The 15,926-nt window shown below is 34.3% G+C and overlaps 2 protein-coding genes across 2 annotated transcripts in view; both read right to left on the reverse strand.

Moving 5' to 3' along the window:
* Positions 1 to 5,579: 5,579 nt before the first annotated feature.
* The window catches only part of LOC136039472 (sorting nexin-13-like), an 88,789-nt gene continuing 78,442 nt past the window's right edge, over positions 5,580 to 15,926 (reverse strand). Inside the window, exons 16-17 of the mRNA XM_065723249.1 lie at positions 10,662 to 10,774; positions 5,580 to 7,654 (exon numbers count right to left, since the gene is read on the reverse strand). Coding sequence (XP_065579321.1) covers positions 7,470 to 7,654; positions 10,662 to 10,774 — 298 coding nt within the window. The 3' untranslated portion in view covers positions 5,580 to 7,469. The remainder of the gene's footprint in view (positions 7,655 to 10,661; positions 10,775 to 15,926) is intronic.
* Positions 13,110 to 14,197, reverse strand: LOC136039473 (probable serine/threonine-protein kinase DDB_G0271538). Its single transcript, XM_065723250.1, has one exon. The coding sequence runs from the start codon at positions 14,105 to 14,107 to the stop codon at positions 13,235 to 13,237; it is 873 nt and encodes a 290-aa protein (XP_065579322.1). The 5' UTR covers positions 14,108 to 14,197; the 3' UTR covers positions 13,110 to 13,234.

Here is a 15,926-nt window from a genome sequence, read left to right on the forward strand (position 1 = left end):
AAAAACACAGTCTCTAATATACATATTATATATATTACTTGAGTCAAATCCTACAATCTTCAAACTAAGTAGTATTCTGTTTTATTTAAAGTGTTTGGTGTTGTATTTTCTCCAAAAAAACCATGTTTCCTTGAAATACTAATTGATAATTATTATCACTAAAGAGACCGATAGAATATGGCTTGTGTTTATGGAACTCCTTCAATTTACGAAAAGAACTCTTTGGAAGAGCTGCAATGGACAAAGATTTTGGCACATTTGGAACCAGCTTGGATCACATACCAGCAATAGTGCCACCAGGAAACTTTTTAGAGGGGGGGGGGAGGACAATGCTACCCAGATTTTTTTTTATCAAGATTGAAATAAAAATATTTATAATTTTGATTTCTTTTATACCTTTTTTAAAGTCTTTTTGTTTCTTAGGGGGACTGTTGTCCCACACCCCTGGCGGCGTTAATACATGCCATTAATTTAAAATTATTTAGTAAGCAAAGGTACACTGAAGTTAGGCTTATTCAAAACAAGTCTTTGGGATTTTAAATCGTCATTTTCTAGAAGATCCTAAGCCAAACATTACTTATCTAAAGTCGAAACCCTTGTTTCAGTTTCATATTTTTTTTTATAACAATAAAGGCTGACTTCAAACAAACGCTCACGAATCAATCCGTTCAAAAATACGCTTGCAGTTTAGTTTATATTCGTAAATCAACACCAGCAGGCACAGATGTTCTTGGGTAAAAACCCCGATAACGGGACTATCATTTATTTAGTCTTTTAACATTAAGGTAAATTTGTGCTTAGAAAATTAGATTTTTTCTGCAATAGATTAAAAAGATAAAAGACCAACTTCTACTGTTTTTTAGCTTTTAGTTACAATAAACTATAAATCATAGCTGATATATCATAGATACATATCGTGGTTGCACCAACTAATTTCATACAGTTTCGACTGGCCAAGAAACATTAGGTTTCATACTTTATTACGTTAGCATTGCGACTTTTGACCCCTTTTTATCAGATAAATGTCCTTTTTTCTCTGCTTCTTTAGTTAATTTAAGTTATCCCCACTCTGAGATTCCCTGTGGCACCCAACGCCCTTTCCTTTTGCTTCGTAATCCTCGGTTTTCTTTTTTGTAATATTAATTGTGGTTTTCTGCTTTTTCTCATAGACAGATAAATTAGCTGGACGGTAACTACGCAGTTAGATGATGATACGTTCTTTTAAAAAATGTATATTTGGAAGTGAGTTTGGCTAAAATTCGACCGGGGGTTAAAGGGAGGATTAACTCATACATTCTAGACTAAGCACAGCTTTACACTAGATTCTTTATAAATTTGAGCACCCATCGAGCTGCAAAGGTTGCCAAAGGCAGTGTTTTGTGCTCTTTGTACAACAGTCCGAAAGTAGTCACTTATCAAAAGTAAGTATTACTTTTTAACACTTCCCATTAAAATAGACAAAATTTGTAAAAACAAATTTGCAAGACTTTCAATTGCCCTACCTCTAAGACAAAGTCCTAAAGACAGTTTTTCATAGTTCATATTAAATTTCACAAAGTGAAGTTACAACTCTGCTGTTGGCCAACCGATACAGCATAGAAGGGTTAAACTTGATTTTTTTTTTGTTTTGGGCAAAGAGGAATGGGAAAGCAACTAGGTTATACAGCTAGCTATTCAAGCATTGCCTTTTTAGATATCATGTAGATGGTATTCTTGTATATGCAATAAGAGTGGAATCAGCGAAAAAAAAGCAGAAAAACTGATTTGCTGAAAAACTGACTGATTTGCATGCTTGTTTTTGCACTCATCCTAATTACACGAGATGCTCGTATGATGTTAAGACATCAAACCATATTGATCATGTTTCTTAAAATAGAAACTAACAGGATCGATACAAGGTGCTAGTGTCTTGCAAAAACTTTTGCAAGACTTTCAATTGCCCTACCTCTAAGACCTGAAGACAGTTTTTCATAGTTCATATTAAATTTCACAAAGTGAAGTGGCAACCCTGCTGTTGGCCAACCGATACAGCTAGTAAAATTGCTTAATGCGTTCTGTTGTTCAGAATTGACAAATTAGAGCACGTGTTGTAGTTTGCAACGGAAAACTCAGGTCTGTATTTATATTAGTAAAATGGCAACTGACCAGAAAGGTTTCAACAGAACAAATTCAATCAAAAGTGATCTGATAACTCAGTAGAAGCTATCATATTCAAATAATGAATAGATAGAGTGCAACATATTTTTTTCAAGTCAATAGGTAAGTTAGCACCCTTATTAGCTAGAATTGTGTAAAACAATAGGACCCTTTTTCATATAAAAGTTCTTGTTTGGTACAGTAGGTGAAACTTTGAGCAGTAAAAAACTTTTATAAAATATAATATGTTTGGAGAGGCTTCAATAAGATAATTGGAGGTTGAAATGGTTGAATACCTTATTGGCTTGAATAATTTATAACTAAAGTTAGATTTTTTTTTTCATATGAAAATTATTTTTGGATACAGTAGCTTTTAGCAGTATTTTTTTTAACATAACGTTATTATTGAGATGTTATCACAGGGGCAAAGTCAATAGGATGAATGGAGGTTGACAGTCTTTTCAGCTTGAATTATTTTTTTTTACAGAAATTATGTATTTTTTTTTGAATATACAAGTTTTTGTTTTATACACTGGATAAAATTCGGCAGCAAAAGAAATTTCATAAACCACAATGATTACTATGTGACCTACTTGAACTGTTTACATAGAACAAAGTAAAGAATTCAGAATACGCATTACTGATAACAGGGCCTCATGGTGGAAGACTTTGAAACTATTTTTGCCAATAAATTTAAATACATTATTTGAGGCAAATAAAGAAAAATAATTGAAGTATAGGGTATTATATTCTCTTATGTATACTGTTCTACATCTCATATAGCTGTTTGTCAAGGTGTTTATCACTTTGTTTTTTAGCTTCGAAGTCCATAATCATTAGTATCAAATTCTCATTTTTTTTCGAAGTAAGATCAACAAATCAATTGCATATACAATATTATTAATTCAAAATTTTTGCCTAGGTTATACTACACAAATTATTCATCAGGTTCAAGCAAACAAAAACCTAAACAATTTAAAAATAAAATGAAAATAAGACTTGTTAGGACAATTGTACAACTTAACAAGGTATGTCTACCTGCTTAAAGACAGTCTGTAGGATACAAAATGAATCGAAATATTGAGATTTACAAAATTTATTATCTTCAAATTCTCTCAATGCTAATAAGCCATTTTTCCACCGTCTTACCAAAAATTACTAGCTAAAATTGTGTTTCCGTGAGCTTGTTGTGTTTGTTGAAGAATATTACTGAAGAATATGAAGTGCAAAATTCAAAAATTGATAATGCAGCAACGCAGGATGACTGGTTTGAAAATACATTGAAAATTTCTACGAGCTAGCAAGTTCTGTTATTGGTTTCCCAAAAAAAACTTCAGATATAGGCTAGCCCAAAGAGTATGGGTAACTTATAAGAACAGAAACTGGCGCTAGTAATGACAAAAAATTACCTTTACCATCTAGTGTTTGGTGTTACTTTACATTTTTTCCCAGTTTGATACTGGAAAAAGATTAGAAAAAAAATATTGAGAAAAATAATTAAATTATGAAGAAAAATTAGTTTAATTGCTGTAACTGACAAAATTAGTGTAGTAATAACTGTCCAATCTCAGTTTCTGAGAGAGAAACAGTTACAAATTTTGTAGTAATGCTGAGAAACACCAAGCGCTAGATGGCAATGGTGTTTTCTGTCAACACTAGCGCTAGTTTCCACTCTGGTAAGTTACCCTTACTCTTTCGGCTAGTCCAAGAGAAGAGGCTGAATTTTTCTAGGTTTGACTCTTTTAGAATGTAATTAATAAACCCTTTAGAATCACTAATAAACAGTTTTGTTTCCAGAAATTAACAAGAAAGGCTAGCAAACGTTTTTAGTGAACAATTAGATGGTGGAGAAAGACTTTCTGGGGACCTTGTGCTTCGTGCCATGCTAGAGAATTAAATTCAACAGCATTGCCATTTCACATATTTGGGCGGGTAATCAAGTTCAGACTCATACCTGGAGAGACCTCTAGCCAGTGAAATTACGACCCTTAAAAAAGCATCTTTAATCAAGCCATGTAAATAAGGATGTAAAGGGGCCAAAATTGTATCCCCTTGTGTGAAGCAAAATATTTAAGATTGAGGTCCCAAATTCTTAAATAGCTGAACAAAATTGGGCGACATTTTCTATTTGATTATTATATTTTTTCTTCTTCTATATTTAAATTATTTTTATTTTGATCTGCTTGAGTATTTCGGTGGTGCGACTATATAAAATGTTATTTTTTTTTAAGAATGAGTTATTTGTAAAACCTATAGGCGAGCCCCTGAATAGCGGAGATATTTCTCATTTAATGGTAACTGAATTGAAAGCAGCTTAATTAAAATCATTTATATAGTAGCCATCTTTCTTTTTTTTCTTTAAAGAGACATAATTATTTGCAATGGCAATATAAAACAGATGTCATTGCAGCATTCTTATTAACAGTGGCTAGAATATCTCATCTTCTATTATCGTCTTACAATTCAAGCTGTACAAAATAAGCATCTAATTTTGACGTTAGAGCCACAGAATAACCCGTTTCCCATCCCCCGTTAAGACATATTCTACTTTTAAATTTGATATGAAACTGCTTTCTTATAAATAAGTTTGGCGTTTCTCATTCAAATTAATTCAAATTCAATTTAAAATCAAATTCAAATTCAACATAATTTCAAAGTAAACGATACGACATAGGAAACGGACATTTAATTCCTTCTAATTAGGAGTTTCCAGGAGATATTACTAATCTTTATCATTTTAATTAAAACGTGAAAAGAATTTAACACTAAATTAGGGAAAAACTGTGTTTTTCACCTTCGAAAATTGATGTTCAAGTGCATTTCTATTCGATCGGTAATCCAAGTCTATATTTCAACGTAATGCACAAAAAGTAGCTAAATTTTACCGCAGAAATAAATGTCTCTCTTCCCTCTCCTCTCTGTCTCCACCCCTCTTTCCACCCTTCCCCCCTCTCTCTCCCTTTCTCTCTCCTACTGTTCCTCTTCCACTCCTCTACTCGCTTCATTTTTCTTCATGGATCTTGCACTTTTACATAACAATTTAAAGTAAATGTATAGAAAAAATTATCTGCATCTATCCCTTCATCACCGTGTTATTTTATTTTTCGTTGATAATCAATTTTTTCTTTTTTCGTCATTATCACTCCGTTTTTATACGACCGAATATTTAGGTTACAAAAAAATTAATTTAAATGATTAGAATCTTCTACCATTACTCTATGACATGAACACTAAACCAGGGGTGCCAAAGAGGGTCTGTATACAATTACTTAATATAGTAAATCTATAGAGTATTTTAGAGGGGTTTGCAGCATCTTCAAAAAGGGTATGAGATCGTGCAGAAAGATTAAAAGATATGCTCACCTTGAGAAAAGCTGCAAAACCCTGCTCTGTCAATTTCAGGAAAATTATTTTTTGTTGATTATCATTTTTTCTTTTTTCTTCATTATCAATCCGTTTTCATACGACCGTATATGTAGCTTACAAATAAATTAATTTAAATGATTAGAATCTTCTATCATTACTCTATGGCAAGAACACTAAACCAGGGGTGCCAAAAAGGGTCTGTATACAATTACTTAATATAGTACATCTATAGAGTATTTTAGAGGGGTTTGCAGCATCTTCAAAAAGGGCATGAGATCGTACAGAAAGATTAAAAGATATGCTCACCTTGAGAAAAGCTGCAAAACCCTGCTCTGTCAATTTCAGGAAAATTATGTCTGTCAGCGAAAGTTACAAAGACATTACTTATATTGAACTTCAAACTCTTGATAATACTCTTATTAGTTTGACCTCCCCGTCCTTTCCATACTAAACTATACCGTTTGCGTCAACTTCCAGGCGACAAAGCATCGACCAAGAGAATAAAAAAAAAAATTAAACCTATCAAGTGGATGAAACTCCGAGTGGCTCAAAGATGTTGATCAGTAAAATCTACTTCGTCGAAATGTGAACTTCAAAATGTATCAATTTTTATTCATCTTGCATTTAATTGACTAAATTTAATTTAATTAATTTTTAATTTGACTGACGTTAATTTTTAATTTAACGTCAAGAAAAGGATGCAATCACCTGTTCTCATTTAAGATTTTTTCCTACAGGTTAAAAAATTAAACCTATAAAGTGGATAAAAACTCCGAGTGGCTCAAGGATTTGAGGATTTTAATTGACTAAATTTAATTAATTTTATTTTAATTTAAATAATTTTAATCCATCTAATTTAACTAAAACGTCAAGAAAGAGATGCATTCACCTGTTCTCATTTAAGGCTTTTCCTATATGCACTAGTTTTTAGTTATGTGGTGGTACCGTATAGAAACAAATATCTTATTTGTAAAAAACTGTTCTTTCTTTCTACTGGCCTAATATTTCTCACAAAAGAACCAATAAGGCATTTCCTTGTTGATCGAGGTGTACCGCTCGGTATTATTTACCCGGTCTTAACAAGACGGGGCTATTTTTGCCACTATTGGATAACAACGATCGTTATCCTACAAAGTATAACGTGATTGTTGTTGAAAACAAGCCATTAAAATAAACTCACAAAAGCCAATAAACAAAAGAAAAATGATACTTTTGTGAATGGTTCAGGTTTTTTTTTTTTAAATACTTAGTGTAAGAAACTTAAAATTAAGTATTGAAATATACAGCATCTTCCATTATAAAAGAGTTAATTTCTCGATCATGACTGTAAACAACGTTAAAAATGAACAGTTTTTTTTTCAAAAATATATTCAAAATATATTTTGCGAAATCCAGGAGGGGGAGAATTTTGTCATTATTTTCAAGTTTTTAAATGAAAATACAAAAAATAAGCATTTTAACTGAAAATACTGAAAAAGATGTTTCCCAAAATTTGTGGGGAGCATACAAATTTAGGCGAGGCACTAATTCCCTCTCCGCAATTAGAGACAGTAATAGAGAACGGTTTTCTACCATCCAAAAGAACAGAATGCTTAAGTTTGCACATCAGCTGGTACCTGCATTCTTTAAGGGTTCAGATTTGTTGGGCTACGATGGCAGTGAAAGATGGGTTAGCCAAGTTAGTCAATTAAAACTTGCAAACCTTTGGAAAAATATATGAGTAGGACCTTGATGATAGAGTTTACATTACCCCTAGTAAAATAATGTCCCCGACTAATACAACAACACAGTAAAATTACAAATTCGCTCTCAAAGTTACAATTTAACAATCTCTTAGGTTTATAACTTTGTATATGACAAAGTTAATAATAAGTTAATAAAATAATTTATAACTATGAACGAGGATTTACAGTGTCCAAAAGAAAAAAAGAAATGACTTAGAATAAACTAGAAATAAAGCGAACGACTCAGCTAAGAGCATAAAGTTTGACAAAGGTCATATGCATCGCCTGATCTTGAAAAATCACTTCAAGGGCACTCTCAAGAAGCACAAATACGAGCCGTCGATTTAATTCTGGATATTGTAGCATGTCAAAGACGCTAGTCATACCTCTGCGTGAGGTTTCACTTCCTATGATTCGGGTTAGTTCATCTGAAAAAAAGTGAATGTTTAAATATCATGACAGCAAGGCCGTATCCAGGGGGAGAGGGATGAGAGGTTAAGGTGTTTGAGCACATCCCCACCCCGAAATGTTTGTCCGACTCGTAAAAATGTCACAAAAATGGATTAAACAAATTTTTAGTGCGTTTTTTTTTTTGTAAAAACCCTATTTTGTAAAAACAAATTATTTTTTACCCCCTCCTCCTCCCAAAAAAATATCTTGGATATGACCCTGCATGACAGTGGTGGTGAACTAACCGTCATATTGAAAAAGGAGACCATCTATGTCAAAAGTAAAAAAAAATAAATAAAAAGAGGAAAAAAGGAAACCTTTTAGAGAAAAAACTTTAAATATCCTGACAGCGATGGTAAACTAACTATTTAGATTAGAAAAAAAGAGAAAAGGAAAAAAAATTCCCTTTTTTAGGAAAAAAAATACTTATTTTTTTTCGCAAGCTAAGCAACGGTTTGCGTAGCGCGGGTACCGATCTTCTTATTCTCTGCCTTTGGCCATGAGTGCAAGGCGCCGGTGGGGGCAAATCATCCGACGTTTCCCGTGTTTTTCCCCAGACCTCTCAAAGTGTCCATTCAGAGGTGAGTCGACTTTGACTGACCTTACGGAGTCACACCGCTGACTCGCGCTCCAAACCAAATAGCCAGCGAAACCAGGGTAGGTATGCCCTTGGGGCATGTAAGGTTTCTATAGAAAGCGTTGTCTTAGAAACCTCAAAGGGGGCCCATTCAATTGGATATTGAGAGGTTTATTAGTCGAAAGAAATCGGAGGGTAAATTCCCCCCCCCCACGCCCATCATTTCACCAAACATTTCCAATCAAAATTTTGAGATTGCCATTTGATTCAACGTAGTTGAAAGATCTGGAAATTTTATGTTTGAGGATAATAAATCCCCCTGCCAGCTTTCAGGGCCAGGGTTGTAAGTTATGTAAGTTGTATGTTAGATTTTAATATTTTAGGAGGACTGATCTTTAAAGTCACAGGAACTATGACTCTTTACCATTATTATTTAGAGTTTAAACATTATTTTGCATTTGAAAAATTATTTTGCATTTTACAAAACATGCGTTACTTGGTTAGGTTTTCTTATTGTTGAGAAATATTTACAAGTACTACCAATAAAAGCTCATTGTAGCACCAAGACGCCTTTTACACCCTTCACCTCAAAGCCTCCCTCTTACACCCTCTCAAAAAGTTCAAATTTCATTTAAAGATTTGCTTACAACATCATCCCACCTTATACTGGAACGACCCGCTTTTCGTTTGGCCCTAAACGGTTGGCCGACCAAAACTATTTGTCATCCTTCAGTCACTGAGTGTCAAAGCCATCTCACCCTGAATGATTGAACTATATTTTTCCTACAGGTTACTATTTCAGCTACGGTCAGTCAGCCGGGTACCCAAAACAATCCGCAGATAATTTCTCTAGAAAATATCCAACAACTCCTCTTTCGTTCTTCAAAGAACCCACGCTCCAAAACTAAATTTGACCACTGTCATCACTGTAGCTTCCAATTTTCTAAAATTGGGTTGCAGAGTCAGCTTCCTATTCTTCCGAATTTATTTTTCCGAACTGTGAAATAGCACCCTGGGCCTGGGCTATTATACTTTCAAAGTCTTTTCTGCACCCACATTCATTTTGCTAAGGTTTTCATCTAGGATGCTTAAATCATCAGCAAAGTCTGAGAGAGTTTTAATTCCCCATCTGAATCCGTGTTCCCCCACTGCCTTTGCTATGCCCCTTAGGAAAACGTCTATGAAAATGATCCATATACATCAGAATAGAACACAACACTGCCCAAATCCTGATTAAAAATGAAACTTACTTCCTACAGAAACCAAGCTAATGCTTGGTTTCCTAGACCCAGTCTTATCACCACACTCAGTTTTATAACATTTCTTACAGTTTTTTTTTCTAAAGTCACTAGGTACTTCCCCTTTTTTAAAATCATATTAATAATCTTCAATAGCTTATCTGGTTTTAGTGACAAATTTTTCTTTTCCAATGTATATTTGTGGAATGGTAAAGGTTAACCACAGGGACATTATGCCATAAAACCCTTAAGAATAACTTTTCAAGATGGGGGCTCAAAACCTCCTGAAGGGTTTTAGACATCAGGATTCGATTAGCTCTATTAGAATTTGCATTCTCCAGCATTTTTACCCTCTCTGAGGAAAACTTGATGCTTCGTAGTCCAAAACGGCAGAAAATACCACACTGCCCTGGCTTATCAAGGTGGAAGTTCAAAACTTTACGTTTAAGGGTTTGGACCTTATGTGATGTGGAGTGTTAAGGTGTTAATAAGTGTTATGTTAAGGTGTGGAGTGTTAAGGTGTGGAGTTTTAAGGGTGTGGATATGGCACAAAACACCACATTGCTGTAACAAAATATCTTTTGGTATTCACTAGATGTGGCACTTTCCTTTCAAGAGAGCCCTCTCCAAAACTTTTACAACCGAGGATATGCATACCAAAATGAATGTAAAAATTGCTTTGAAAGAGGATGGATGTGTATGAGTGAAAAAAATAATATTTTTTTACGCTCGGAGTGTAAAAAATCCTCAATTTTGCGGAAATCGAAAAAAATGTTAAATTGTTTTACTTTGGATCTGATGCTAAAATCTACGAAAAAAAACCAAAACAAACAAACTTAAAGCTAGAATTTGCTCGCATGAACTTAAAACCCTTTGATATGATTGAACTAAATCTGGAACTTCTAAATTTGACCGAAACATTCTAAGTATTAATATACAAACCATTTAGCTGTTACAAACCTAGTTTGTTGTAACATGATGTAATATTACTTATTATGAGACTAGTATTACATTTTAAAAGAATATTAGCTGGAATAGATTTCAAAGCATTCTGAAAAGGGAGAGAGAAAGAAAGAAAGAGAGAGAAAGAAAGAGAGAGAGAGAGAGAGAGAGAGAGAGAGAGAGAGAGAGAGAGAGAGAGAGAGAGAGAGAGAGAGAGAGAGACTTTACCTGAGAGACATGCAAGCAAACTGGCCTTTGCGACCACTCTCGTTCTCATTTTTGTTGACTCGTCCCTAGGGGGCTGTGGAACTGCTCTCCAGCCATTTGGCCACAATGAGTTTCTGAAGGATAACAATCAAGGAATTATCAACGGCTAAAAAACTAACAAACCAATTTGATCCTTAAATAAAACAGAAGAGCCCCGCTACCAGCACAAAAAAAAAACGAAAAAAGATGCTTCCTGTGTCAATAAAGTGATTTACTCTGTTTTCCAAATGCTTTGATTTTCATTGTTATTCAACCCAAGGGACTGGGTTGAATAAGGGGACTAACCATTTTCAGGAGTATTTCTTGTTTGGAGTTTCCTGCCCAGGCAATTCCAATGGTGCACTTTGTGTTTCGCTCCTTAGCCATTTTCAAGAGTTTCATTTTTTTTTTACTTTTGGCCGTGTTTGTCTTTTACTAGGTCACGATTTACCTGTGTTCGCTTTTACATTTAAATGCCTAAGTAAAGAGCGAGGTGGGCACAATGTATTTTTTTTCCTGGCCAAGGCACTTCCCATAGATAGTTATCGTAGAAACTTTGAAAGGTGCTCATTTGATTGGAAATTGAAATTTTTGGTGCCTTTCTTAAAAGGCAAAGTGATCGGAAGGCAACCAGCACCCCCCGTCATTTCCCAAATACATCCAATTAAAATTTTGGGATAGCTTATCTGAAAGGTACAGCAATTATTTCTTTGAGGATGACTGCCGGGGATGGTTTTGTTCAAAATAGTTAGAAGGTAAGGTCCAGTAACTATGTCTTGGGAGATGACACCCGACCCACCCAAAACCTTCAGGCCAATGTCTACAAATTATACTAGATGTCCATTACTAACGTATAAGGTTTTTATGCCACTTGGTATTTACCAAGTGACATATAGCGATCGCAAATTTTGTCGGTTCCGGTTTCGCTAGTTTGGACACTTCCAGATAAGCTAGGACGATGAAATTCGGCAGGCGCATCAGGGACCAGACCAGATTACATTAGAAATAGATTAGAAATATAACCAGACTAGATATAAATTAGAAAATTCGTTTCCCCGATTCGACCATCTGGTGAGAAGTGGGGGGACGGTTAATTAAAAAAAAAAACTAGAAAAAATGAGGTACTTTTAACTTACGAACAGGTTATCGGATCTTAATTAAATTTGATATTTGGAAGGAACCCGTGTCTCAAGAGCTCTTCCTTTAAATCTCGACCGTATCCGGTGACACTGGGGGGAGTTGGAGGGGGAAACCAGAAATCTTGGAAAACGCTTAGGGAGAACGCTTAATGGAGCGATCGTAATGACACTTGGTGGGAAGAAGATCTTGACTCTTGGCACTTCTGACCTCGTCACAAGTGCCATGAGCTCTTGTTATTGAAGGGGTGGTTGTACAAACTTCGGAGGAGGCTCATTCGATTGGAAATCAGAAGCCCCTCTCAAGATTTAAAAGTGATCGGAGGGCAACTACCCCCCTCCCGTCCCGCATCTTTTTTTGCCCAAATACATCTGATAGAAACTTCGAGATAGCGATTTTGATCAAAATATTCAAAAGATCATATAACAAGATCTTCGGTTTTAACACAGCCCCCCAGGGCTCATGGGGCAAGAGTGAAAAAAATGCCGCAGAAAAAACGACTCTTGCCACACACAGCATCCAGCCCAATTTCATTTTAAGGTTTATATACCAGATGTGTCCATTTAACCTGGTTAAATTTGAAGCGCTCAAGATGCCTTTCAATATATTCAAAATGTTATTTTCTCTTTATGGAGATTTCAAAAATAGACTGAAATCCCTAAAAAATAACCCCTGACGGAAACAAAAAGTACACAATTGGAATCGCAATGACCAAAAATCCCTATCCAGCGAACTTAGTCCCCTAGCTTGAACAACAAGGAAAATCACTTTTTTGCATGGGTAACGGTGACGTGTCCTCATTTTTTCCTCCACTACTAGTGGGGTACTGGAACATCAAGAATTTGAAGGAAGTTTATTTCACGGGGGAAGAACACTTGAGTTGAGGAATATGTACGCAAATCTTTTATAAGCTTACAGCCTGTGAAATTAGTTTAGAATGTGATCTTGTTGTTGATCATTTTTTATTTTATTACTAAATAGAAGTTTAAATACTAAAGTATGAAAGAGCAATTGCTATAGAAAAAATTCACCCTTTCATGATGAAATCATCGTAAAATAATAAAGTTAACGACCTTGCCAGTTATTGCACTGTATTCAACAAAGCTTTGAACTTTCAGGGTTAATATTCAACTTTCAATTGACTTTTTAGGGGCGCAAGAGTGGCTTATGACATACTATTTCACAAAGAAAAGCTCCAAAAAATATTCATCACTAAATAATAATATTCTTCAAAGATGACAATTTCTGGCACCGTCCTAGGAAAGCTGCTCACTATTCCAAATTTTCCTTTCATCCTCTATTGGAGACAACACAGGCTATTCCAAACTAGACACAACTCCAACTTTATTATTTTTCTGAAGAAGATCGATGTTACTAAAACTGCCAATATTAGAAAAAAAATTCCCATAAATGTAGCCTTACTTTCCCTTAGCCTCAAACATAGACTTTATATTTGCAACTTTATCTTTTTCTCCAATACAGTCAAAAATCCAACCTAATTCAATGATCAACGACTTGAATGTAGGTCTTTTCTTAGGGTCAAAACTTAAACACTTTGCTGCAATATCGTACAGATCTTTCAAATTTTTCTCATCCGGGATACTGCTTTTAAACTTTTCACTATCGATAGATTTTCTGGGGGTATAGAATAACTTAAGGTTTTCCAGCGGCTTATGACAAATTAACTCAATAAGAATAACTCCAAAGGAATAAACATCACTAGATTGATCATATTCCTCACCAGCGACAATTTCTGGCGCTGTCCTAGGAAAGTCTTTCACTATTCCAAATTTCCCTTTCTTTTCTCTGTTGGGCATGACACAAGCCAACCGTAAATTAGACACTACTGCAGTTTCATTAGCTTTCAGAAGAACATTGGCACTGCTAAGATTCCTGAGAATAATGTTCGCTTCATGTAGACAGGACATTCCTGAGGCTATGTCTCTTGCAATCGCTACACATTTTGAATGGGACAATTGCTCATTACTTTCAAGCCTTTTTTTCACCGTAAAAGGGCAATATTCAAAAACATGCTGCTCTCCCTGGCCTATTGAACTCAAGGATACTGATCCTAAGTACTTCACAATATTTTTGACATACTTATCCTTAAGCCCTTCCAGCAGCTCAACTTCCTTCTCAAAAGCTTCCCTATCATGACCACGGAAGACTTTAATAGCAACATCTTTTCCCTTATAAGAAGCCTTGTATACGCTTACATAAACACCAGGATTGGTTCTCACAACATTTGAAAAATCACTTTCAATAAGTATGTTAGTGTTATGCGAACTCATTATATATGTAAATATAATTAATATTTAATGCTCTTTATAAGAGGCCATAAAAACCTCGCTAAAAGAACATCTACCAGAAAAATTGCATTAGAAGATATATGGATCATAGAATTAAGTTTCAAGTAATAAATTTGGTCCAAATACTTTTGCAATCTGAAAAAAACCTAAATCAATTGGAATAAGTGATCTTTTTATTGCTTCAAAGAAACTGTCAGTCCATATTTTTCTTCAATGTTTAATTACCTTTCTAAGGTGACGAATTAAAATCCAGTTGGTAGACTGTAAATAAAAAGTCAAGACTAATGGCGAATTGGAGAAAAAAACAAGGCAGATAGTCTGAGTGAGAGGCACAACTGGCATAAGCCTTTTCAGAATTGTATGAAAATTACTCCAATCCATAAAATGATTTCATTTCATTTGTTGATAGAAGTCTATCATCCATCCATCCTATGGCAGAACTGAGTAGATAGGCATAGAGTCAAACTATCTTTATAAATTTGGGCTATCCTAAGCGAGCATCCTAGCTATCCTAGCACGTGCTATCCTAGTAGCGTGTAGCGTGCTATCCTAGCACGCTTGACTAATCCTTTAGAATGAGGCCTCGAGACTGGAAACGAACGAAAATTATTGCGTTGCTGTTTATGCAACATATTTTTAAAAAACTGTTGAAAATAAATTGGCTCATAATATTTTCCCTATAATTTTAGAATTTTTAAAAACTAGTGTTTTATTATTAATACAAGACCAACACAACGGAACAGAATTAGGAGCAGAAAATCTTTAAGTAGTCTACAGAAAATAAAAGACTAATTTAGCTCTCAATGGTCTTTTATCAGTCACGAAGTCAATCAACTTTATTATACAATTTTAGTTCTCCAAAAAATCGATCAAGCTTAGTTTTCAGTAAAGCACTGGTTTTCCAGAAATCTATAAACCCGAGAAAAAACAACAACAAAAATTGGCTTATTTAAAAGAGTTTTCAAAAATATGTTGCACATATTATGTTTTAAGTTGCATCATCATCAATTAAAAATCTTCATGCATATAGTTTTTTCATCTAATTAATCCCCCCGCCCCAAAAAAAAAACGTTCCCTAAAAGTTTCATCTTAATATCCCTAGCCTCATTAGCTCTTTAATTTTCTTTGCGAAAAATACATTTCGCGGAAAAACTTTTTTTTTGCTTAATTTCAAATTAGTTTTATAAAAAATCAAATGTCCATTTTAGTGGAAAATAAAAGCAATATAAAAAATAGTGGTTGTTGGGATTTTGTTTAATTTTTTTGAGTTGTAATGAGGAATTTAGTACTTTTTTTTATATGTGAAAATTTCAGTTTAAGATGTCAATAATTACAAAAAAAAAATGTATCAACAATTGCGCATATTTTTTTTTCTTTTTTTTGTTGCAATGCAGAATTCCGTTCTTTTTGATAAAATCAAAATACCATAAAAATACCAAAAATACAATGGTATTTCGATCAATACCATTTCTTTACCTTTGATCCTGTTTATCTGGTCTGCAGTCACTACAGTCTTCGTCACTCGGTTCTTCAGGGGCATATATCACTTAGACTGATACTTTGCACTTGATGTTCATTAAATGAGCAACTAGAATTATATTATTAATACCTTACCAGCATAACCAAGATTTGGAATCTTCCTTATTCATCACACAAAAAAAAAAAACTTTGGCTTTCTCCTAGCAGGAACCTAGTAAAGAACGAACGAAGTCCGTAATGTTTTTTAAAGCTATCATCATTCACTTATCATCTCCAAAAGTTATCAAGTGTAATACAAACTTGTAGTTTTGCTTCACCCATG

The sequence above is a fragment of the Artemia franciscana genome, chromosome 19 (genome assembly GCF_032884065.1).
Source record: "Artemia franciscana chromosome 19, ASM3288406v1, whole genome shotgun sequence".
NCBI classification, from domain to species: domain Eukaryota; kingdom Metazoa; phylum Arthropoda; class Branchiopoda; order Anostraca; family Artemiidae; genus Artemia; species Artemia franciscana.

Excerpts from the sequence above, each read along its gene's own strand:
- LOC136039473 (XM_065723250.1), bottom strand. The coding sequence starts at position 14,107 with ATGAGTTCGCATAACACTAACATACTTATTGAAAGTGATTTTTCAAAT.